Here is a 24856-nt window from a genome sequence, read left to right as displayed (position 1 = left end):
GAATGTTACTACTATATATGCACATAACTGTTGATCAGCTAATACCAATTGGGTGGTAAGTACATATGGTACTGGTTTTTCCATTCTGGTGATACTTCATTTAGTAGAGTGGGCTCCAGCTCTATCCAGGATAATACAAGAGGTGCTAGATCACCATTGTTTTTTGTAGCTGAGTAGAACTCCATGGTATACATATACCACATTTTATTAATCTACTCATGTATCTATAGGCACTTGGATTGTTTCCATGTCTTTGCAGTTGTGAATTGTGCTGCTATAAACATTCTAGTGCAGATGTCTTTTTTATAGAATGTCTTTTTTTTTCCTTTGGGTAGATGCCCAGTAATGGGATTACTGGATCAAATGGTAGTTCTACTTGTAGCTCTTTGAAGTACCTCCATATTACTTTCCACAGAGGTGTACTAGTTTGTACTCCCACCAGCAGTGTATAAGTGTTCCTATCTCTCTATATCCATGCCAACATTTCTTGTTTTGGGACTTTATGATAAAAGCCATTCTCACTAGAGTTAAATGTTATCTCATTGTGGTTTTGATTTGCATTTCCCTTATGATTAGAGATGTTGAGCAGTTTTTTGTATGTTTTTGGCCATTAATCTGTCTTCTTTCAAAAAGTTTCTGTTCATGTCCTTTGCCCACTTTTTAATGGGGTTGTTTGATTTTTTTCTTGATGATTTTCCTGAGTTCTATGTAGATTCTAGTTATCAGCCCTTTATCAGATGTGTATCAGGCGAATATTTTCTTTTCTAAGTTAGCAAGCTTTTGGGTAAGAAAAAATTGTGCATAGGTTTGATTCTGCCTATTATATTTTCAATGAAATTATTTAGAATTGAATTCTCAGCATTCTTTTTTAAAATTATGGATTTTAAAGTTACCAAGTAAGTACATGGAGTGTATACAGATCTGTGTCAGGTAGACTACAGTATTATATTCCTGAAAGAACATTACTCTGAATAAGATATCTTTTGCTATCACTTTGTCCCATGTTTGAGGAGATACAGTTAACCATTTTAACTAGAAAAATGGAACTGATACTAGCCTAGTATGGTATCAGTACCTAGGATGATATGGGATAGGAGATGCTTAGGATCTCCCATGCATCACATAATTGTTTTTTCCCCACTTTGTCTTCGTCATCAGTGCTTTTTCTTTTCTTTTTTTATTTCTATACAGGGGGGAGAAGTATATGGGAATGTGGCAAGATGATGCATGTCAAGGAAATGGTGTGGTAGTTACTCAATTTGGATTATACTATGAAGGCAACTTTCACCTTAATAAAATGATGGTGAGTAGAGTGTTTCCATATAGTTATTATTGACTTTTTTAAACTCCTTAACTTTTAAAATAATCTTTTAAACTTTTAAAATAATCTTTTTATTAATGTTCTGCCTTCTTAGTACTATTATCCTTGTCTCTTAAGATTAGATAAGGCTTTGGGGATATGGCTGCACACATTCTAAGTTACTCTGTATTTTATGTATTGTGATTTTTGTTTTGTTTCTTCTCACAGGGAAATGGGGTTTTACTTTCTGAAGATGATACTATCTATGAGGGAGAATTTTCAGATGACTGGACTCTTAGTGGAAAGGTTAGAAGCTAATTGTCTTCTTTTTCTCTGTAATACATTTGTTTTACTCATGTTTTTTGACTAATTAAAAATTTAAAAAGTCAATTTAACTAAATTAAAAAAGTCAATTTACCTGCCATAAAATTCACCCGTAAGCACGCATTTCAATGATTTTTAGTAAATATGTAGAATTGTTCAACAATCACCATAATACAGTTTTAGAACATTTCTGTCACCCGAAACTGTTCCTCCTGCCACTCACAGTCACCTCCATTTCCGCTTCGAGTCCCAGGCACCACTAATTACTCTGTAGATTTACCTGTTCTAGACCTTTCATGTAAATGGAATCATACATGTGGTCTCTTCTGTGTGGCTTCTTGCACTTAGCATAATGTTTTTGAAGTTTTTCCATATTGTGTCATGTATAGTACTTTGTTCCTTTTTGTTGTTGAATGATATTTCAAAGCAACATTTTATTTATCCATTCACCAGTTGATGGACATTGAGTTATTTCCAACTTGATACTGTTGTGAATAATGTTGCTTGTAAACATTTGAATACAACTTGTGTAGACATATGTTTTCATTTCTGTTGGGTAGACACCTAAGAGTACAATTGCTGAGTTGTATGATCGTATGGTATGTTGATGTTTAACATATTGTTTTTCCTTTTGTTGGTTGTTTTTTTGAGACAGGGTCGGTTGTTTTTTTGAGACAAGGTCTCTCCCTCTGTCACCCAGGCTAGAGTGCAGTAAGCATCATCATAGCTCACTGCAACCTCAAACTCCTGGGCTCAGGGGATCCTCCTGTCTCAGCCTTCCAGGTAGCTGGGGTTACAGGTGTGCACCACCATGCCTGGCTAAATTTTCTATTGTTTTGCAGAGATGGGGGGGGTCTCACTTTTGCTCAGGCTGGTCTCAAACTCCTGGCCTCAAGCAATCCTCCTGCCTTGGCCTCCCAAATTACAAAGATTATAGGTGTGAGCCACTGCACCCAGCCTTGTTTAACATATTAAGAAACTGTCAAACTGTTCTCCAAAGTGGCTGTACCATTTTCCATTTCCATCAGCAATGTATGAGGATTCTAATTTCTCCATATCAAAAATACTTCTTAGTTTCTGTCTTTTTACTTGTCGCTGTTTAAGTGGGTATTGAAGTGGTATTTCCTGGCTTTAATTTGCATTTCCCTAGTGACCAGTGATGGTAGAGCATATTTTCACATGCTTATTAGTGATTTATATATCTTCGGAGAAATGTCTATTCAAATCTTTTACCCATTTCTACAATTTGATTGTTTGTATAGTCTTATTGTTGAATTGTAAGGGTTCTTTATATATTCCAGATATATGTCTTTTATCAGATATATGAATTGCAAATATTTTCTCACAGTCTGTGGCTTGTCTTTTATTTTCTTAATGGTGTCTTTTGAAGCACAAAAGTTTTTAATTTTAATGAAGTATAATTTATCAAAAAAAGTTTTATTAATCATGTTTTTGATGCTAAGAAGTCTTTGCCTGTGTTTTCTTTTGAAAGTTTTATTAGTTTTACCTCATATTTAGGTCCGTGGTTCATTTTGATGTAACTTTTGTATATGGTTTGAATTATGAGTCTTAATTAATCTTTTTGCATATGGGTATCACATTCCCCAGCACCTTTTCCTATTGAATCTTGGTGCCTTTGTTCAAATTAATTGACCATAAAATGTATTTATTTATGGTCTCTCAATTACATTCCATTGATCAACATACCTCTCCTTATGCTAATACGATACGATCTTGATTACTATAGATTTCTAGTAAGTTGTGAAATCAGGAAGTATAAGTCTTTCAACTTTTTTCTTTTTCAAAAATTGTTTTAGTTATCCATTTGCCTTTGCCTTTCCATATAAATTTTGGGACTGGTTTGTCAAATTTTGCAATAAAGCCTGAGATTTTGATAGAGATTGCATTGAATCCATAGATCAATTTGGGGAGAATTGATTATAGATATATTATCAATAATATAATCAATATAATATAATAATATTGAATCTTCCAATCCATGAACATAGAACATTTTGCAATTTATTTAGGTGATCTTTAATTTCGTTCAGCAATGTTTTGTAGTTTTCAGTGTACATGTTTTGCATTTCTTAGGTTAAATTTATTCCTAAGTATTTTATTGATGCTATTGTAAAAAGAATTATTTTCTTTATTTTTGGATTGTTCATTGCTATAATATAAAAACACAATTGATTTTGTTTTTTGTTCTTGTTTCCTGAAACCTTACTGAATTCATTTATTAGTTTTAGCAGTTTTTGGTAAATTTCTTAGGATTTCTTACGCACACAATCATGTCACCTTCAAATAAAGACATGTTTTGCTTCTTTACCACGTGGAAAGCTTCTATTTCTTTTTCTCGTTTGATTACACTGGCTAGAATCTCTAGTAGAATGTTGAAAGTAGTAAGAGTGGACATCTTTAACCTTGCTTACCTGGGATAAATCATACTTAGTGATGGTGTATAACTCTTTGTATATGTTGCTGGGTTTAATGCTAATATTTTCTTGAGAATTCTTGCATCTGAGAGAGACTGGACTATAGTTCTTTTCTTTTCTTTTTTTTTTTTTATTAAGTAAACATTGCCTGATAATATATAGTTTCTTGTAATGTTTTTGTCAATCTTTGACATAAGGATAATATTGGCCTTATAGAATGAGTTGGGAAGTGTTCCCTCTTCCTCTATTTTCTGAAAGAGTTTGTGAACCCATGTTATTATTTCTTCTTTGAATGTTTAGGAAAATTTATCAGTGAAGTCATCTGGGCCTCTGAACATTACTTTTTGAGATTTTTAATGTGTAATTCAGTTTCTTATTATAGGTGTATTCAGATTTTCGTATTTCTTCTTGAGTCCATTTTGGTAAGCTGTGTCTTCCTAGGAATTTTTCTATTTCGTATTTTATCTAATTTGTTGACATAAAGCTGTTCTTAGTATTTCATTCTGTCTTAGTCTGTCTGTTCTATAACAGAATACCACAAACTGGGAAATTTATTTCCTTACAGTTCTGGAGGCTGGAAAGTCCATGATACAGGCACTGGCTTTCAGTGTCTGGTGAGAGCTTTCTTGCTGAGTCCTGACTTGGCAGAAGGCCAAAGGACAAAAGGGCCTAAGCTAGTTAGCTCCAGGCCTTTCCTAAGGCACTTATCTATTTAGGAGTGCTCCACCCTTAATCACTTCCCCTAAAAGCCTTCCTCTTAGTACCACCACAATGGGAATTAAGTTTCAACACAAATTTTGAAGGGGACACACATTCTAACCATAGCACCCTCTAACCTTTTTAATTCTATAGCATTGGTAGTAATATTCCCTGTTTCATTCTTGTTTTTGTGAATTTATGTCTTCTCTCTTTTTTCTTGATTAGTCTAGTTAAATGTCCATTCTGTGTGTCTTTTTGAAGAAGCAACTTTTGGCTTCGCTGATTTTTCTCTATTTTTTGCTTTCTATCTCATTGATTTCTGCTCTAATCTTTGTTTCCTTCCTCTTTCTTGCTTTGGGTTTCTAGTTTTGTAAGGTGAAATTGTAGCTTATTGATTTGAGGTATTCCTTATTTTCTAAGATAGGTATTAACAGCTATTAATTTCTCTGTAAGCACTGCTATAGCATCATCCCATACATTTTGATATTTTATGTGTTCATTTTATACAGCTCAAAATATTTTCCAATTTTTCCTGTGATTTTTTTTCTTTTCTCTTTTTTAAGTAACAGAGTCTCGCTAAGTTACCCAGGCTGGACTTGAATTCCTGGGCTAAAGCAGTCCTCCTACCTCCACCTCCCCAGTAGCTTAGGACTACAGGCAAATGCCACTGCACCTGGCTTGATTTTTTTTTTTACCCATGGATCATTTTTATATACTCTTTTTGGACATGCATGTACACATATTTTCTGTTTGTTTTTTAAAGATTTGGAGACGTAAACAGCAAGTTAAAAAGGAACGTGTTAACCATTTAATGCTTTTTTTTTTCTCTTGTTTTTTTAAAATTGAATATAGATTTTCTAACTGCACATTTTATTCTCTGACTTTACCTAGGGCACACTGACTATGCCACATGGAGATTACATTGAAGGTTATTTTAGTGGAGAATGGGGATCTGGGATAAAAATCACTGGAACCTACTTCAAACCTAGTCTGTATGAAAGTGATAAAGACAAACCTAAACTTTTGTGAGTAACTGGTGTTAACTCTAGATTAATAATTGAATGTTTTAATATTTTAAAAGCAAAATCAAATTCTTAAAGTTTTTGTTTTTAACAAGGTGTAACCTCCTTGGATTGTCAATTGACACTGCTATAGATAGCTAAATCTGTGTTCTTGGCTTCGATTATAAGCTTTAGAGGATAGATGTTTAAAAGAAAAGTTCCATATGTGAGAGTAATGCTGCTATTAATGGTGCACATGTCCAAGTTGACCGAAAGAGCATTCTTAAATAGAATTCCTATAAACTTGATTTTGAAAAGTAAAGCTCATACACACACACACACATACATATACCCAAGTGGAATAGTATAATCTACATATATGAGAAAAAAAAGCAAAAATAGAAGTATATTATGTTCTTTCACGTTTTTGGCATATGCCTTTTTTCCTTTATTGATTGCAGCTTTAACTTTATTTGTATATTTTGGTAGAACCTCAGATTCTTTGTTACAATGGGAGTTCGATGTATTTTCTGTATCATGTTTATTCCTAGAGTATTTTTAGAACCCAGTATACAATGCATTTCATAATTCTCATGAGATGTGCTAAGTACAGAAAGTTCTTGTTTTAGTAAGAATCAATTTTACAGAATCAATTCTGTGGAACTGTAGGAGGCATAATCAATTCTTTTTTTTTCTAAGCTCCACTTGAAAGTAGGAGAATTAATTCTGACATGCTTCTTACTTAACAATCCATACACTTTAGTATAAACATTAATTAGCTAAAAACCATTTCTTTAAAATTTTCACTCAGTGTTTTAAAAATAGGACCACTATCATTCTAGGTAGTTTTTTTTCACAGAAGCATTCCCAGTTGTATATTAGAAAGTTTCTAGTCTTCAGAATGATTTTGCACAAAGAAGTGATTAATAAAGGTTGACATGACTTTATTAGCAGGAAGCTAGGAAACCTGGCAGTGCTGGCTGATGAGAAGTGGAAGGCAGTGTTTGATGAATGTTGGCACCAGCTGGGCTGTGAGAGCCCAGGCCAAGGGGAAGTTTGGAAAGCATGGGACAATATTGCTGTAGCCTTGACCACCAATCGGCGCCAACACAGAGACAGGTGAGTGAATGCCAGCCCAGCACAGGGCAGAGAATGTTAGGAAGATGAAACTTAAAACCAGTAAGTAGTCAAGGCTGACTATATTTAATTTAAGTTAATGATGTACTTCTGCTTCTGGATAAGATGGATTAAAATACACCTGCTTTATCTTCTATTGAACTCAAATATTAAACCTGAACAGAATACATCGACAGCTATTTGAGAACTCTGAAAAGTAAATATCAACAAGTAGATTGAGGGAAAACATTGAATTCAAAGTGCCACAAAACCAGTGGTGAGTTTACTGGATTTTTTTCTCCAATATCCCTCAGCCTGAACTCATTGCAACCTGAAACCCGAAAGTAAGCGCTGTGGTGCAGACAGAGATCCAGAAAAAACCCTCTGGTTCTGGCTCAAGGAGTGAGAAAGGGACTCCTAAAACTCAGAGTGGAGGATATATACTTTTTTTTTTTTTTTCTGTCCTTTTTCTCTGTTCTCTCATGCCCTAGCCTCCAGGTACTTCTGTGGTAGGGGTAACAGTGGCAGTGGTAGAGCAGCCATGAATAGGAAGCTGGCAGGAGCCAAAACTCTGAGAGTGTGGAACCTTCTTCCCCCTTTGTACCTTCCATCTTCAGGTCCAAGAGGCAAGACCAAGCCCCATTGCATTGTTGGCTTCACTCTCTATACTCCCACTCTAGATGGCCCTAGATGTGGCACATTCAGAGAAGTGGGCAGTTTCTGACTGGAGGACCTAAAAAGGGAGTCCTGAGAACCAGAAAATATTGAGGAGGAAATGGAGAGAGAAGAGCACTAGAAAACAACCCTGTACAGTTGCTTATGAACTCCTGGGCTCACCCCAGACCTAATGGATTTGACCCTAATTAGTATACCAAAGACTTTGAGAAGCAAGATAATAGGTAGGCTCCTCTGGTGCCAGACTGACTGTTAGGTAACACAATCACAGAACAGACCCAAATAGGACTGCATAGGCTTTGAGAAGTGAACTGATATTGGGACCATAGCCAATAGAAGACTGAAACAAAAATATCTGCTATTTCAGGGACTCCCAAGGTCACTTACACATTTAGTGATTTGCTAGAGGGACTCACAAGAGACTCAACATATAGTTGTATTCCCAAATAAGATGACTGCAGCACAGTAAGGATACATAGCCAGATGCTAAGGGAAGAAGACACAGGCAGAGTCTTCTTTACCTGTGTAGAGAAGGAAGAATTCATGTGTAAGCTTCCACGCTCTCTCCCTTCTGTGAGGAGTCACAGAACACACTCCCCTCCCAACATCAAAACACAGCTACACCTCCGCAGTGTTTCTGCCCAGGGAAGAGACTCAGTGCCCAAGATTTATATTGGGGACTGGTCATGTAGGCACTCTCTGCCTAGCAATTACCAAAATTTCACAGTGTCAGAAGGAAAGCAGATGTTCACTGTCAATCACATTGTTAATGCAGGCTAAGAACAGCACAACACCCTCATCAGTTAGGGAATGTTCCATATCAATATAGGGAACTTTTAGGAAGCTTTGTTCTCAGGTGCCAGCAGAGGGCCAACCTTACAAACAGGTCCTTCTAAAGGTAACAGTTTCAGGCCTGCTGTGTTTACTATTTTATGCATGTCACCATTCTCCATGTGATATAAACAAGATCCAGAGTCTTGTAACATAGTACTCAAGTGTCCATGATATCAACCAAAATTACTCAGCAATCATGATGAAAATCTCAACTAATTTTGGGAAAGACAATCAAGAGACATCAGCAATGAGATGACATAGCTGTTGTAGTTACCTGACAAGAACTTTAAAGCAGCTATTTTAAAAATGCTCAGATGAGCAATCACAAACACTCTTGAAACAAATATTAAAAGGGAAGTATCAGCAAAGAAATAGAAGACATAAAGAAGAAAGAAATCAAATTTTTTGAGTTGAAAAATACAATAACCAAAATAACTCACTGCGTGGACTCAATAGCAGACTAGAGATGACAATGGAAGCATCAGTGAACTTGAAAATAGATCCATGTGAATTATCCAGTCTGAACAACAGAGACAAAAAACAATGAAAAGAAAAAGTGAACACAGTAGGTCTAAATGCATGTCCTTAGAATTCCAGAAGAAGAGAAAGAATGAGAATAGAAAATTTTTTGAAGAAATAATGGTTGAAAACTCAAGTTTGGTAAAAGACATGAACCTAGGGGTTCAAGAAGTTGAGCAAATTCTGTTCTGGGAGAAAAAAAAAACCCAGAGATATTCATGTATAGACACATCATATCAAAACTCAAAGAAAAAGATCTTGAAAGCAGCTAGAAAAAAATGCATTACATATAAGGAATCAAAAATTCAATGACTACATATTTCTCATTAGAAACCTTGGAGGCCAGAAGGAAGTGGCACAACATTTTTGAAATGTGGAAAAGAAACTTACAGATGTACTTTTTCATTTCTCTCTTTTTTTCTCCTTTTTAAAAATTTCTCCCCTTTTTCATCTTTCCTTTTCTTCTACTTTTCACTTTCTTCATATTTCCTTATTCTTTAACTTTGTCAGGAACTTCCACAAGCATTGCTTAACATTTGGACCTAAAGAACTTACTAACTAATCCCTGCAGCAGAACCAACTTAATTAACTATAACTTTCTTAAGTTTAATGCTAGGTGATGGTTGGGTTGAGCTATGACTTTATTCTTAAAATATCAAATAGCTTACTTTGATCTGTGTGTGTAACTACATACACTTGATTTTTAAAATCAGTTTTGTGCTGATTTTTATGTACACCTGTCAGTTGCTTTCTCATACTCAACAACTGAAGAAAGAAAATTCAGTAAGTATCCATTTATTCAGAATATAAATGTTTGTTCTGAATGATTAAAAGTTCTAGTTTCCTACAAAGTTAAACCAAATTCTTTGAATAAATTACCAAATTTGAAATAATCTTAATATATGAAGACATATTGAAATTAAACTCTGGAAATTGAAAAATATTTCAGGAACTTTAAATGTCTCACAGTCAAGTCTAACAAATACTCATTGTTACTCTAGCTTGGAGAGATTAGTCTAGATTTTTTCTAATCAAATACACTCCAAAATGGTATTTAAAGTAAACCATAGTATTATCTTTGCTTTCTTGCTATTTCTCTATGTGTGTGTTTTAAGAAATTAAATGTAGAAAGAAGTATTTTTTGGTATATTTTGTATACATAGGAATTGATTATAGTGTTTCATTCATGAAGTTCATGACTGTTACTCTTTCTATCAGTAGAAGAAATGGAAACTCCCAGAATTGATAAAAGCCATCGCCTAGCCCTGGTGTGTGTTGCATCTGCTCAGCCTTTACTGATACAGCCTATCAGGGTACACCTTGAGACTTTAGCCTTTCACTTAATCTTGATTAGCTGCTTTTGGGTGTTTCTGAGAAGTGAGAATGAATGAAGTTTTACATAAAACCCTGTTGCTACCACGGAGATCTTATTTGTTTACATAAAATAATATATAATTGTGTATAACCAGTAATAATTGGTTATAATCTAATAATAGAATACTATTATCAAAAATCTCTATTGATTGCTAGTATATGTTTCAACTTAGCCTGTTCCTCCAAAGCTTCTCTTTACCCATTCTATGCTTACCTTGCCACCTGTTGCAGTGTCCTCATTGTCTCCCTGCTTCCTGACCTCGTTTTTCTTTTGCCCTTTGACTTATTTTACTTTTTTCTTAGCTCCCTTCCCTCTTTTATTCCATTTTTTTCTTATCACTAACAAGTCTATCATCAGTTTCCTCTTCAAGCTAAACTCACCGTATTTCCCAGCACCATGGTTTAGAGCAAAATCTTCATTAATTCATTGTAGTTGATATGAAGGAGCATTAAATGCTCCTTTGAATGAATGTTACATAAACTGGGCACCTGATATGGGGGCTATTACCATTCATGAACTCTTTTGGGCCCAATACTTTGCTGGATGCTCCACTTTATCCTTAGTTGGTGAATGTGTTTCATGTGTGTATTTATACTTATTTTGCTTTCTTGTTGTAAAATGCATAATAGGTTTTCCTTTCCCTTTTTACAGTCCAGAAATATTAAGTCGTTCACAGACTCAGACACTAGAGAGTTTGGAATTCATTCCCCAACATGTTGGTGCCTTCTCTGTGGAGAAATATGATGACATCAAGAAATATTTAATAAAGGTAAACTAGAGTCACAATTACATTGGTCTTGTGAATTAATGAGTAACTATCACAATATATCATTCATATCAGGCTGGATGCAGTGGCTCTCACCTGTAATCCTAGCACTTTGGGAGGCCAAGGTGAGAGGATCGCTTGAGGCCAGAAGTTCAAGACTAGCCTGGGCAACATAGCAAGACCCCATCTCTATAAAAAATATAAAAATTGGCCAGAAGTGGTAGCACATGCCTATAGTCTCAGTTACTCAGGAGGCTGAGGCAGGAGGATCACTTGAGCCCAGGAGTTCAAGGCTATAGTGAGCTATGATCACACCTCTGTACTCTAGCCTGGGCAACAAGGTAAGACCTTGTCTCAAACAAACAAAAACTAAACAAAACAAATTGACTCATAGTTTAATATTATTCTAATCTTGTTTTTGCTTTCAAAGCATTTCTTTTGCTAATTCTCTGACTATTAAGATCACATTTCTATGTGAAGATTGTCCTATTATTAGGATAGAAGTTGTGTAAGGTGTTCAAGGGGGTTCTTGAGAAATAAGACCGGAGTTTAAAATGGCTTTTTGTTAGTAACATTAGCAAACTAGAAATTATGTAAATAAAGTGCACTGCCCTCACCCCAGCATATGTTCTCTTTGCTTCCTTCTCAACCTTGTAACATTAGCTACAATTTAAAGTTTGAAATGTGTTGATGAGGGTGCAGGAAGGATTATTATGAGAAATTGAGGGAACTGAAGAGTGTTTCAGAATATAATCAGCAGTGAATATTTAGTTTTCTCCAAAGTAACAACATTTCATATAATTTTTGTGAAGTTTAAAGTATATCAGAATCTTTCTCTTTTTTAAAAATTGTATTTATTGGCTGGGCGTGGTAGCCTAGCACTCTGGGAAGCCGAGGCAGGAGGATTGCTCAAGGTCAGGAGTTTGAGACCAGCCTGAGCAAGAGGAAGATCCCATCTCTACTATAAATAGAAAGAAATTAATCGGCCAGCTAAAAATATATAGAAAAAATTAGCCAGGCATGGTGGCACATGCCTGTAATCCCAGCTACTCAGGTGGCTGAGGCGAGGCAGGAGGATCGCTTGAGCCCAGGAGTTTGAGGTTGTTGTGAGCTAAGCTGATGCCACGGCACTCTATCATTACGTATTTCTTTTTTTGTCTTTCTTACTCATGCAGTATGATAGAAGGCCCAGGCAACAGAAGTGAGACTCTGTCTCAAAAAAAAAAAAAAAATATATATATATATATATATATATATATATATATTTATTTATTTAGAAATGGAATCTTGCTATGTTGCCCAAGCTGGCCTTGAACTCCTGGGCTCAAGCAATCTTCCTGCCTCAACCTCCCAAGTACCTGGGATAATAGGGCATACTACTGCACCAGCGGAATCTTTCTTTTAATGGTATTCCATATCAGTACTTCTGAAGCTATTTTCCCAAGATATTAAAGGAGAAGAAGAAGATTAGAAAATTGATTAAGAAGATTTGGAAATCCAGCTATATGTAATTAAAACAGACCCAATATTTGCAGGAAAAAAAGTATTTGAATTTTCCAGGTCTAAAATTTGATTCCTGATGTTTTGAAAATTATCATTTATGAAATTGCTTATTATATATTGATTGATGTTTCTGCTATTAATGCACGTTGACTGACTTCATGGACTCTCTTCCTGCTCAGGCCTGTGACACTCCTCTGCACCCCCTGGGCAGGCTCATGGAGACACTGGTTGCAGTGTATAGAATGACATATGTGGGCGTAGGAGCCAACCGCCGCTTACTGCAGGAGGCCGTAAAGGAGATTAAGTCCTATCTTAAGCGCATTTTCCAGCTGGTGAGGTAAGAGATCTTTGCACTGAAGTCTGCAGGTTACAGAATATTATTTTATATTAACACTTGGGCAGCTTCGCCCTGAATCTAGAAATTACAAACTTTGTGAAGAATCATGTGTTCCCTTTGTCACAGAAATTATTCATCAAGAAAATGGTTTTATATCATAGGTCGTTAAATATGTTAAATAATGAAAACATGTTTTTAATTTATATTTGTGCTATAAAATAAAAATGATAAAACTTTAGCTATCATTACGTATTTCTTTTTTTGTCTTTCTTACTCATGCAGTATGATAGAAGGCAAAAGTAAATTTTTTTTTTTAATTCAAATTTTGATGCGAAATATAGTAGTCTTATTTGGATTTAATTCTAGGCAAAACCATGTCTCTAAAACCCAGCCACAGAGTAAAGTTCAATACAAAGTTTTGTCCCTGAGTATTTATGTCCTGTCCCTTGACAACATCATATACCTTCATTTATTTAACAGATATTTATTTAGCACTTCTATATATCATCCACCATTCTAGACTCTGGAGAGATTTATCAGTGAACAAAGCCAAAAGCCAAAATAAAACAAAACTCTGTGCTCTCATAGAGCTTACATTCTAGTAAGGGAAAAGAGTAAACAAATAAAAAAATATATATAGTATGTCAGATGGTGATTAGTGCTATAGAGAAAAATAAAGAAGGGAAAGACGATTATGCTAGAGGTAAGATACTGCTATTTTAAATAGAAGGTCTAGGAAGCCTGACTACTAAGATGATATTTGAGCAGAGACTTTGAAGAAGGCAATGAAACAAGCCGGTAAATATATTCAGGAAGAGAGTTCAATGCAGCAAACAAATTTGAGCTTGTAGGATGCAAGGTCTTTTACTCAGTTTAAACCAACAAGTAAATACTACAGTGAGAAAATTATACAAAAGTTTATGAATTTATCTCAAAAAGTTTCTTATATTATTCACATCAAAATTGATAAATGCATTTCTGAAATGTTTTAGGTTTTGAAGAAGTGTGACCTACTAAAAAGATCACTAGGCTGGGAGTGCTTCAGCTCTGACATTAGCTAGATGTGTATAATGAAGATAAGCTTCCTGACCTTTTTAAGTTGTCCCAACTATAAAATTAGGGCAGAGGAAGGTGCCAAGTGTGAGTCTACAAAAATAGAGAAGACACACATATCTCATAAATCAGAATTCCATTCCTTAGTAACTAGGCAGAAAAAACCATAGCACATGATGAGTCTCAGGGAACTAAAATACCCAGTTGATAATAAAGCATAGGCCCTTAAATGGATTAACTAATTAATGGAAATATGTTTTTACTCTTTTCAGCTACTCGAGAGGTATAATTAACATTCTTTATTATTCCTTAGGTTTTTATTTCCTGAACTTCCTGAAGAGGGCAGCACAATTCCTCTTTCTGCTCCTCTGCCGACTGAAAGGAAATCCTTTTGCACTGGAAAGTCAGATTCCAGATCCGAATCACCTGAGCCAGGGTACATAAGTTGGGTAGGGATAGTGAAGAAAGGGGATGGGGACCAGATGATCTTATCCAGGGAGAAGTTGTGTTTTCTAGATCTGTTTCCTCATTTCTAAAATGGTGTGGTTGGGTTAGGGGCTCTCTGAGGTCCTTTTTAGGTCTCAAGTTCTGTCGGCCAAACCCCAGAAACAGCAGCCACAGGTGACCTGGGCACCAGGGAACATTGGAGAAATGAGCCTCAAAATGGGAACAGAGTGGGTTTTCAGTTAGATTTTGAGTTCATGAAAATTATTCACAATTTGTCAAAGACAAAATTTGGGCGCCATTGGTAAGCTCCTTGTGTCAACTCCGTATGTAAAAAGACCAGTATTCAATTTTAATATGAATGCTCCTCTTCTCCCACTCCAATATGTTGTAGTTATGTAGTAACAAGTTCGGGACTGCTGCTTCCTGTGCTACTACCTCGGCTCTACCCACCACTGTTTATGCTTTATGCTTTGGACAATGATCGTGAGGAAGACATTTACTGGGAATGTGTTCTGCGACTAAATAAGCAACCAGATATAGCTCTCTTGGGCTTTCTTGGGGTGCAGAGGTATGTGCAATTGTTATGAGCAGAACCAAATGATTTTAATTTAAAATGTAAACTGCATTATCAGAGATTTGGTACTTTAATATACAATTATGAGGGTGGTCCGGAAAGTATCCAGCCATTGTTAATTTAACTAGAATGGTTATATATATATATATATATACATATATATATATATATATATAACCCATATAGGGTTGTGGTTTACTTATTTGCATATCTGTCTTATTTAGAAAAATTGGATTACAGGCGTGAGCCACTGCACCCGGCTGTGTTTTTTATTCTTATGTGTTCATATATATAAAGTAAATATGAATTATCTTGCCTGATATTTTATAGTTCTTTAAAACATAGTACATATTTTATATTCAGATTCCTCAGGAAAAATTAATTGTATTCAGTCTTTGGCATTTTTCCCATCTTTTCTTCCCTTCCTCCCCATCTGCAATTTTTCTTTTCTTTCTTTTTTTTTTATTTGTTTCTTCCAGCTCCTAGATTAGTCTACCATCTGAAATTTTTAATTTAAAATTTTAGAAGTGCTGTTTTTGTTGTAAGGTAATATTTCTTGTTATTTCAAGGGAATGCTAAATGACTATGCTTTGTTTATAGTCCAGTGAAAAAGTTGATCCCCTTCCCAATAATTGTGTATTTGTGCTATCAAAAAAAGAAATAAGCCTTAATTTAAAAGTAAATTTTTTCAGTAGAATAATTTAATACTAAAAATGCGATAAAATTGAGTAAAGGAAAATTTTGGCCAATATTTGATAATATCTGTAAATTGTAGGGTTATTAGAGTATAGAGTGACAGATCCCTTTGGGATACGATAGTAACTCTTAAATCATTTCTGGAATGTTTATTAAAACTTAATCTATGGGGCCGGGCGTGGTGGCTTACACCTGTAATCCTAGCACTCTGGGAGGCCCAGGCAGGTGGATCACTCAAGGTCAGGAGTTCAAAACCAGCCTGAGCAAGAGCGAGACCCTGTCTCTACTAAAAAAAGAAAGAAATTAATTGGACAACTAAAAATATAAAAAAAAAAAATTAGCCGGGCATGGTGGTACATGCCTGTAGTCCCAGCTTCTCTGGAGGCTGAGGCAGAAGGATTGCTTGAGCCCAGGAGTTTGAGGTTGCTGTGAGGTAGGATGACGCCACGGCACTCTAGCCCAGGAAACAGGGTGAGACTCTGTCTCAAAAAAACCCAAAAAATTTAACCTATGTATGGAACAGTTATTTTTAACAAGGACAGGGAAGCCAGTATAGCTGTCAGGTGTTTTAATGCAAATTTATCTACCATAAGTAACAATTTATATTAATAATTTGTGGATTCCATTGTAGGAAATTTTGGCCAGCGACCTTGTCAATCCTTGGAGAGAGTAAAAAGGTATGGTAGATTTTAATTTCCTCAGCAAATACGCTTTTCTTTGATGGGAAGGATTTGAGAGAGCAAAAAATTTTCATTTTTCTTTGATAGAACAGTAGCCAAGCTTGTGTCAGCATCTATTATTCACCAAAGACCTGTACTCTGCCATCAATATCATTTATTTTTATTGTTGTTGCAAGAGATAGCTTTCCTCTTTGACCTTCATTCTCTTTTTACAGGTTTTGCCAACCACAAAAGATGCTTGTTTTGCCTCAGCAGTAGAATGTCTGCAGCAGATCAGGTAATCTCTAATTGAAAAACTACAGAAATCAAAGTAATGGTTAGTCTATAAAGACATAAATAAGATCTTATCTTTACCTAAGCTCTAAGCCAGGGGTTGGGGAACCTTTTCATGTTGGAAGGCCACATTAATTTAGCTGTAATAAAGTAAGGCAACATTGAAGAGACTTCAATTACATATACTTAAAAATGTACATTATTTTGTAAAATAAGCTACTATGTACTTAATAATTTTAAAAAATGAAAACTATTTGTTAATTTTAAAGTTGTGTCTGCTTTTTGTTGGAAAGCATTCGACTATTTGGTTGCAGCATGGAGGTCCACAGTTTCAGTTGCTCCTCTAGATGGGTATCTGTCATTTATGACCTTAAGGGCATATTGATTTGGGTTAGGTAGCAGAATGTAGATTCACAGGAAAAAGTAGTTGAAAAGCAAGAAAGCATTTTGGGGGAATGTTGTCAAAGGTGTGGATATTCTACTGCATTTTTCCGTTTCAGTTGAATCTTTCTTAGCATCAGTGACTTGAAAATGTCATCTACTGAGAGCTCAATCAATTCCATCTGTAATTCATTAGGTCCCTTAGTGATATCAACTAGATTAGGCTGAAATGCTAATTTGAGTGCGATCTCATGATTCTCAAAGTCAGTGAACTTTTCATTGTAGTCTCCAATTAATAGGTCTATAATAGTTGCATATTCTTCAAATGATTTGCCTAGGTTATCCTGCTCATCAGTGACCTTTGCTAACTGGGGAAATGTTCATCCAAAACTTCCTTTCAAAAAAGAAGTCTTTTGAAGAAAGATAGCTTTTTTTGAAATGCTTGGATTTTTTTTTACCACATATCATATATACACTTAGTTTTACCTTGCAAAGAAATATACAAGTCATTCTGATTTGACATGATATCATACAGAAATGCTATATTCCTATAGAAATCTTCTTTTAATAATTCACATTGCTGATTCTGTCCTTTGTAAAATTTAACTACCTATTCTTGCAGAGATAAAATTTTAGCTAACACCTGTTAGGCAGGGGAAGTTAGAATTAAATCATGCCCATAGCAGCCGTCAATTTAGCCCTTATGGCTTGCTAATGTTTTAATTGTGCTGGTCAATCTGGGAGGATTATTTCATTGAAACTTATTTTATTCTTTGGCATTTTAAATATGTTCATTTTAAAAATAAAATAAAAATATAAAAGGCAAACAAATGTATTAATAAAAATAAAAGGATTTGTTCTGTAAAATTTGGATTCAGTCAAAAGGGCCACACTTACGGACCTAGAAGGCCACATGTAGCCTTAAGGCTGCAGGTTCCCCATCTCTGCTTTAAGCACCCTACATGTAGGTGATGTCATACTCAATCTAGAGATCAGAAAGGCTCTTTTTGAGATATTTGGGTTATTTTTTACTCTAAAATGCCTTTGCATTTTCAAAAGTGTAGAGAACCTATCCAGAAATTTATCTATATAATTATATCTTCAGCCAAATATAACTTACATTTCTTAAAAAAGAGCATATGGTAGGAGAATAAGATTTCACATCGGTAAAAGGAAACGATATGTGACTTATGAATTCTTCATGTGAATCAGACAGTGGAGACTTCTTTTCTCATAGCACCAGAGGATTACAAAGTCATCCCTTCCATCAACTCATTGTGCTTGATGTGTCCAATTTAAGGTGTGTGAGTCCCAGAAAGGAATATTGTCAAAAAAGTAATATCAAATGGCTCTATTAAGAAAATTATAGCATATATTTTTGTTGTTTTTATAACAGCACGACATTTACTCCATCAGACAAACTTAAGGTCATCCAGCAGACTTTTGAAGAGATCTCTCAAAGTGTCCTAGCATCACTCCAGGAAGACTTCTTGTGGTCCATGGATGATTTGTTTCCTGTTTTCTTATATGTGGTGCTACGGGCCAGGTAACCAATCTTTTCTGACTTTATTATTAATGAGTCATTATTTTAACAAGTCTGCTCCTCCTTGCATTTTCTGACCTGATGACAGAAGTATGCTCTTCCACTAGAAAAAAATCTACTTCTATTAATATCAACCCATTCCACTATGGTATTACCTTTTCAGTGAGCTATTCTTTCTTTTCCCATCAAGTAGATTCAGAAGAAGGATGGACATGTAAGCAGAAATAACTCAGCATCTTTTTCTCTTTGGAGCAGGATTAGGAATTTAGGCTCTGAAGTGCATCTCATTGAGGATCTGATGGACCCCTATCTTCAGCATGGGGAGCAGGGCATAATGTTCACCACCTTGAAGGTAAGTGTAGGTATTATTTAATGATAATTTTTTTTTTTTTTTTGAGACAGAGTCTCATTCTGTTGCCCTGGCTGGAGTGCTGTGGCATCAGCCTAGCTCACAGCAACCTCAAATTCCTGGGCTCAAGCAATCCTTCTGCCTCAGCCTCCTGAGTAATTGGGATTACAGGCATGCATCACCATGCCTGGCTAGTTTTTTCTATATATTTTTAGTTGGCCAATTAATTTCTTTTTATTTTTAGTAGAGACAGAGTCTTGCTCTTGCTCAGGCTGGTTTCAAACTCCTGATCTTGAGCGATCCGCCCGGCTCAGCCTCCTAGAGTGCTAGGATTATAGGCGTGAGCCACTGCAACCGACCTAATAATTTTTTATCTTCAAATCTACCCTTCATTTACTATATTATAAATGTCAATAGCCACTTTCTTTTTTATACAAAAGTTCAATGCAAACCTTTAAATGCCTTTAGAGCACACATTGTTAATACCTTAAAACATAATAATAAAGAAAAGTAGGATAAGGCAGTTATACTTCAAAATACTAAAGCAAATTTTTCACTATCCAATCTTCCCCATAAATTGATCATTCAAATTATTATAAATGTATATATTTATATAAATAATTATAACTCTAAAAAGAAACAGAAAGGATTCTTAGTGTCTAAAAATGTATCCCGCAGTACATCTATTTAAGGCAACTAAGGTAGAACATACAAGACAGTACGTAAATAATGAATTTGAATTTTGTTTTCTCTTTCTCTCTTTCTCTGTCTCTTTCTCTCTATCCCCCCCTCCTGTAATTACAAATGAGGTTTCTTCCTTTGGGTGCCCTCAAGGGATTGTTAGAAGTCATTTCTGTTTCCCACCTTGATTTTTCTTGGAATTTGGAAGAATCACTAAAGTTTATTGGAAGAACAGGTAGAAAATGTAAAAGAAAAAGAAATTGCCAAAAGCACTTGTGAAAAAAGGTGAATAGATCCATTCTGCTAGTTAGTAAAATATTATAAAATTACAATAATTAAGATAAAATAGTATATTAGTATCACAGGAATAGGCAGATATCTAAATGGAAGGGATAACCCCCATATAGACATTATTTAATAAGTGGTAAAACAAAGTATTGGATAGCTTATTAGCAGTTTTGGAGAGAAGGTGAAATAGCAAATTAGAGATGCTTTGAGGTTTAAATACGGAAATGAAGAGAGAAGGAAAGACAGGTAAATTACAGTGAGAAAAAAACCTACAATTTGATGGCAGGTTTTTTGCTTGGGTTAACTTTTTAAACTTTTCAACTAAAATACCATTAACATTTTTTGTGTATGTGTAAGAGGAGGAAGAGGTGGGAGGAGGGGAGCACATTTCCATTAAATAAACTGAAAAGGGGAGGAAACTGAGAAAAATATTGGGCACAAATGACTTAGATTATTAGTGTCTATGTTATATGAAGAGTATCTCTAAACAGATCACCAAGGAAGAAACTGAATTACGTGTAGAAAAATGATCAACTTCACTGAAAATCATAGTACTGCAGATAAAACAAAGTACCATTTTTGTGCCTGCTAAATTAGCAAAAATGTTTTAAAGTTATACTCAGTGCTAGCTTGGATTAACTTTTTAAACTTTTCAACTAAAATGCCATTAACATTTCTTTTTTTTTTTTTTTTTTTTGTTAAAGGAGAAGGAGGAAGAGGGGGAGGAGGAGGAAGAGCACATTATTATTAATATTGTTATACTCAGTGCTGGTAGGATAATAGCTATCACCCTTTTGTAAAACACTTGTTATTAACATAGATATAGACAACATCAAAAATGTGTATAGAGGCTGTGCATGGTGGCTCACACCTGTAATCCCAGCACTTTGGGAAGCTGAGGCCGGAAGATTGCTTGAGGTCAGGAGTTTGAGGCCAGCCTGGGCAGCATAGCAAGACCTCATCACTACAGAAAATTTAAAAACTAGCCAGGAGCAATGGTGTGCATCTGCTGTCCCAGCTATTTGGGAGGCTGAGGCAGGAGAATTACTTGAGGCCATGAGTTTGGGGAGGCAGTGAGCTATGATTGTGCCACTGTACTCCAGCTTGGGTGACAAAGTGAGACCCTGTCTCAAAAAAAAAAAAAAGTTTGTGGAGTTTGACTCAGTAGTTCTACTCCTGGGGATTTATCCTAAGCAATTAAAGAATGGAAAAAATTATATTATCTGGATGTGGTATTCATAGTATGCATAATTCCCAAACCTGGATGCTATCAGAATCACTGAGGGTACTTCTTAAAATGGATCCCTAGAAATTCTGACTCAGTCAGTCTGTAATGATGCCTAATCTTTATATTTATTAAATATACCAGGTGGTTCTGATTATAGTTATTACAATGTACCTTTTAATGATCATTTAGAGCTTCATTGGGCATCTAAATGCCCAATGAATAGTGGCAAATTATGGTATTTCTACTTGATGAAGAATATCATTTGGCTTGTAAAAATATTTTTTGTTTATTTGTTTTAGAGGAAAAATGAACAAAATTTTGTCTATAGTAATTATAACTAAGCAAAAAAAAAAATAACTATTGGATAGAGGAACTAGAAGGGAACAGGAAAAAGTAAAAGCAACTAAATTGGTTGGGCCATTAACTGAATTTATTAAGGGATTTTCTTTCTTTAACCCCATATGCATTGTTCTGTTTATGTAATTTCTTTAAAAGCAAATTTAAAATTGTTTTGAACTTTTTTCCAGGCATGTTACTACCAGATCCAGCGTGAGAAGCTTAACTAGGCTACATAACAGCTTGAAAACTGGATTACCTACTACAGAGTTACAGCACCATCTGGAGTCTTCCTATAGTGGCAAAATAGAATGGTGTTGAAATTGGAAAGGGCTTTATGTTATTTTGGTTGTTACTTCTGAGCCCTACTAATAATAGCCCTGAGCCCAGAAAAAAAGACTGTAGAGTTTAAAGGGAGAATTGAAAAGGAGGTAGAAATCAAATTAGACTAGCCCTTGGCCTGTGTTAAGTTCCAAAAATATCATACATCTACTATTTGGAAAAAGAAGAGATCCCTTCCTATAGTAAAGGGTATGTCAGCTACATGAGGATGTAAGAAAATTCCCAGTATAGCTTCTTACATTAAAGAAGTTGATGAATATTTTTGAGTTTCTGGTTTGCCTGAATCATCTGCAGTTAGTTACCCCAGAACCCTTTGCAAGAACCAGATTGTACTTGAAACTATAGTGGGCACACTCTGCCTTCCTAAGTTCCTTCCAATCATGTGTGCATCATGCTTCTTTGCTGAGGGAGGGGAAAGAGGGTCTTTTAAACTGCAGTTTTAACTTTTTCTAAGCTTTTCCATAATGGGAGAGGTTCTATGCAGTGACTGTCACATCCTGCCACCCAACCAAATGGGAGTTTTCTGCCTCCTGATTAAAGTCATAGGAATTTTGGTTTTGGTTTCCTGACTATGCTACAGAGAGTGAATACACTGGAATTCAAACACTGACTCTGAGCTGCTTGGGAGCCTCATTTGTCCATGTGCAAACGCTGTGTTCTGCAGTCTGTGAATGAAAGCCTGAGGAGCTTTTGCATGCAGTCTGTGTTTTGGAACAGGATGAAAGATTGGAAAATATGGAAGCAAAGAACTGCCTCGATCCTCAACCTGGTGTTGTGGTTCTTCCCTATACCTCGCACTGAACTCACAGATGGGAAGAAAGGAAACAAGCTTTGGCTTTTTCCATCTCAAAAGTATTATGGCACCTCAACATTTTAATATTTTGCTTTTTGCTTTTTAAAAAATGTCCTATTTTAAGTTGTTGGTTTACACTGTATCAGTAACACTAGTAGTTGTTTTGAATAATATAGGTGCTCTTCCTCATCTCATCTGCACACCGTGGTGAGCATACAGAGTGTCCTGATTTATGTTAAAGGACTCAGCAAATGTTAATTACTTTTGAAAAAGGATCATGGTTTCTGCTCTACTTTATAATCAAGACAAGTGTTTATTAAAATACTGTTTTGGAATGTTGGCTGTAATGTAACAGCAATTTTCATAATAAATGACATTCATCTTTATGAGGTTGTTTTATGATTGTAGCAGAAATGACACAGGGGAGCCTAAAAATTAAAGGACCCAGGTTAAGTATTTCTTTTGTCCACATTGTAGTCCTTGCTTGTTTATATTGGCTTCAAAGGTCCCTCTGGGGTTTTAGAGATCCCTCACTTTAAAATAAACAAACTGATAATTATAGCACCTTTACTGGCAAAGGACAAATTAACTTTCTGATCCTAATAACCCAAGGACAAGGGTCTTAAAAGAAATCTATTATTTCTTTGAATAAAAGGCATATTTTGATAGTTACTAGTTTCTCTCTCAAAATTCTGGTTAGAAATATTAGATATTAATCATCTCACAAGTGTAATGTTTTCTCAAGAGGCCTTTCCATCTTGTTGCTGCTTTCTACCAGAATGTGCCTACCCATTGGTGGAAAGAGACCACAACTTAAAAATTAGTTTATGTTAAACAATTTACATTTCCATTGGGGGTTGTTTCAACTTTCTGAAAAAACACACAAATAACCACATTTGGCTGGTAAAGACAAATTTACTGAACATCTAACTCCTTGAGAGAGAGACAGAGAGAGAGAGACAGGGATAATATATGTAAATGGACAAAGAAAAACTTTGCTTGAGACAGACTGACCTACTGAGAAATTCAACAACAACAGTAGACCATTTCAGTTCTCAGAAAACAAGTTATAATTCATCCTTTTACTGGAGTCCTAAATGAAACTGTCTAGTTATTTAGATTTTTCATACCATATTTATACCTAATAGGTAGCATACTAAAATTACAAATTTTATAACTCGTTTGGGGAAAAACCCTGAATCTCCAGGCCAGTGTGTAAATAGAAATACCTAGCACTCGCGCAGCAGTTTACAGAGATCTTTCACATGCATCATGAATGCTCACATCGTCCCTGGGAGGTAAGTATTATCACCGTTTCTCCCCATTTTGCAGACAAGGGGTGGCTGTGATTTGCTCACTGCCTGAGCTGGGACTCCAGCCTAGAATTTCTGTACTCTAATTCCAGTGTTTTTTTCCATTATAGCTGCCAGAGGTGTCACTTCATAGCTGGGTTATGCATTGACAGTTCTAAAGGTAAAAGATGAGTTAAAAATGAAAGCTTTGTTAAAATCAAATTCTTTTGGTAAAACATGCTGTGCTTAAAACACAAAGGTGTTACATTCCCAGCTTGCGTTTTTATCTACAATGGAGCTATAAGGAAAGCCACGTGTTTAATTTGGGTTAAAAGGGCTGATAAACCTAGTAATTGCCTTTCGTCTTCATCTTTTTGCCTTATTGTTAGCAGTACCCTTTCTCATGTTTTTTCTGTGACATTACAAATTTTCTTCCTACTGACTACTCCTGCAATATAAAGTTTTCAAATAAAGAAATAGCTCCAATCTGAGATAGAGAATGGGCTGTTTGTTAAGTTCAGAACAGTGGCTTGGTAGGGGACTGACCAGAAGGAACTGTTTTCGATGGGCCTAATTATTAATTGAGGAGTCTTCTATTTTCTCACCATAACATGAGAAAATTAATAAGGCTAATAGGTTATTGGCTTACTTCAGGTAGCCCCACAGTTTTTCCTTTCATTAAAAATACTGTCTTCTGTTGTGGGTTGTCATCCTGAAATAATAATAAATACTAGTTTTGTATGAAGGTAGAAAGTGATATAAATTAGGCTTTTCAGTGCAAGCAATACTTAAGAAGATTTGTGTTAGCGAAGGCTTGTGAGTAATTTAGTGGTTAGACTGGGTTAGGCATCTGTGGATTAAATCAAAGAGGATGTGCAGAGATTTTATCTGGAGCAGTGAGGTGACTTTGGCAGCGAACAGCCTACTTGTGTTTTCTACTAAAGTTTTTGTCTGGATAGGAGCAACGTTGCATGTTTATACTCTTGCAGGTAAGAGACCCTACCAAATAATCCTAG

The 24856-nt window shown here is 35.5% G+C and overlaps 2 protein-coding genes across 8 annotated transcripts in view; both read left to right on the top strand.

Annotated features, from left to right (window-relative positions):
* Window positions 1–22934, top strand: part of ALS2 (alsin Rho guanine nucleotide exchange factor ALS2) — an 81251-nt gene extending 58317 nt beyond the window's left edge. For 4 of the 6 annotated variants that reach the window (XM_012738971.3, XM_012738974.3, XM_012738973.3 and 1 more), the window contains exons 22-34: window positions 1192–1303; window positions 1529–1606; window positions 5650–5783; window positions 6711–6878; window positions 10930–11047; window positions 12727–12884; window positions 14251–14373; window positions 14776–14952; window positions 16286–16331; window positions 16550–16611; window positions 18385–18534; window positions 18787–18883; window positions 21605–22934. In XM_012738971.3, the coding sequence (XP_012594425.2) occupies window positions 1192–1303; window positions 1529–1606; window positions 5650–5783; window positions 6711–6878; window positions 10930–11047; window positions 12727–12884; window positions 14251–14373; window positions 14776–14952; window positions 16286–16331; window positions 16550–16611; window positions 18385–18534; window positions 18787–18883; window positions 21605–21643 (1462 nt within the window). In that variant the 3' untranslated portion in view covers window positions 21644–22934. Of the gene's footprint in view, window positions 1–1191; window positions 1304–1528; window positions 1607–5649; window positions 5784–6710; window positions 6879–10121; window positions 10217–10929; window positions 11048–12726; window positions 12885–14250; window positions 14374–14775; window positions 14953–16285; window positions 16332–16549; window positions 16612–18384; window positions 18535–18786; window positions 18884–21604 lie in introns of those variants that run through there. The other 2 variants (XM_012738977.3, XR_001147422.3) reach the window with 2 other exon arrangements.
* A 92-nt stretch (window positions 22935–23026) lies between these two features.
* Window positions 23027–24856, top strand: part of MPP4 (MAGUK p55 scaffold protein 4) — a 52141-nt gene continuing 50311 nt past the window's right edge. Inside the window, exon 1 of one of the 2 annotated variants that reach the window (XM_076005814.1) lies at window positions 23027–24829. In XM_076005814.1, coding sequence (XP_075861929.1) covers window positions 24712–24829 — 118 coding nt within the window. In that variant the 5' untranslated portion in view covers window positions 23027–24711. The remainder of the gene's footprint in view (window positions 24830–24856) is intronic. The other variant, XM_076005815.1, reaches the window with a different exon arrangement.

The sequence above is a fragment of the Microcebus murinus genome, chromosome 8 (assembly GCF_040939455.1).
Source record: "Microcebus murinus isolate Inina chromosome 8, M.murinus_Inina_mat1.0, whole genome shotgun sequence".
NCBI classification, from domain to species: domain Eukaryota; kingdom Metazoa; phylum Chordata; class Mammalia; order Primates; family Cheirogaleidae; genus Microcebus; species Microcebus murinus.
This window is presented reverse-complemented; position numbering and strand designations above follow the sequence as displayed.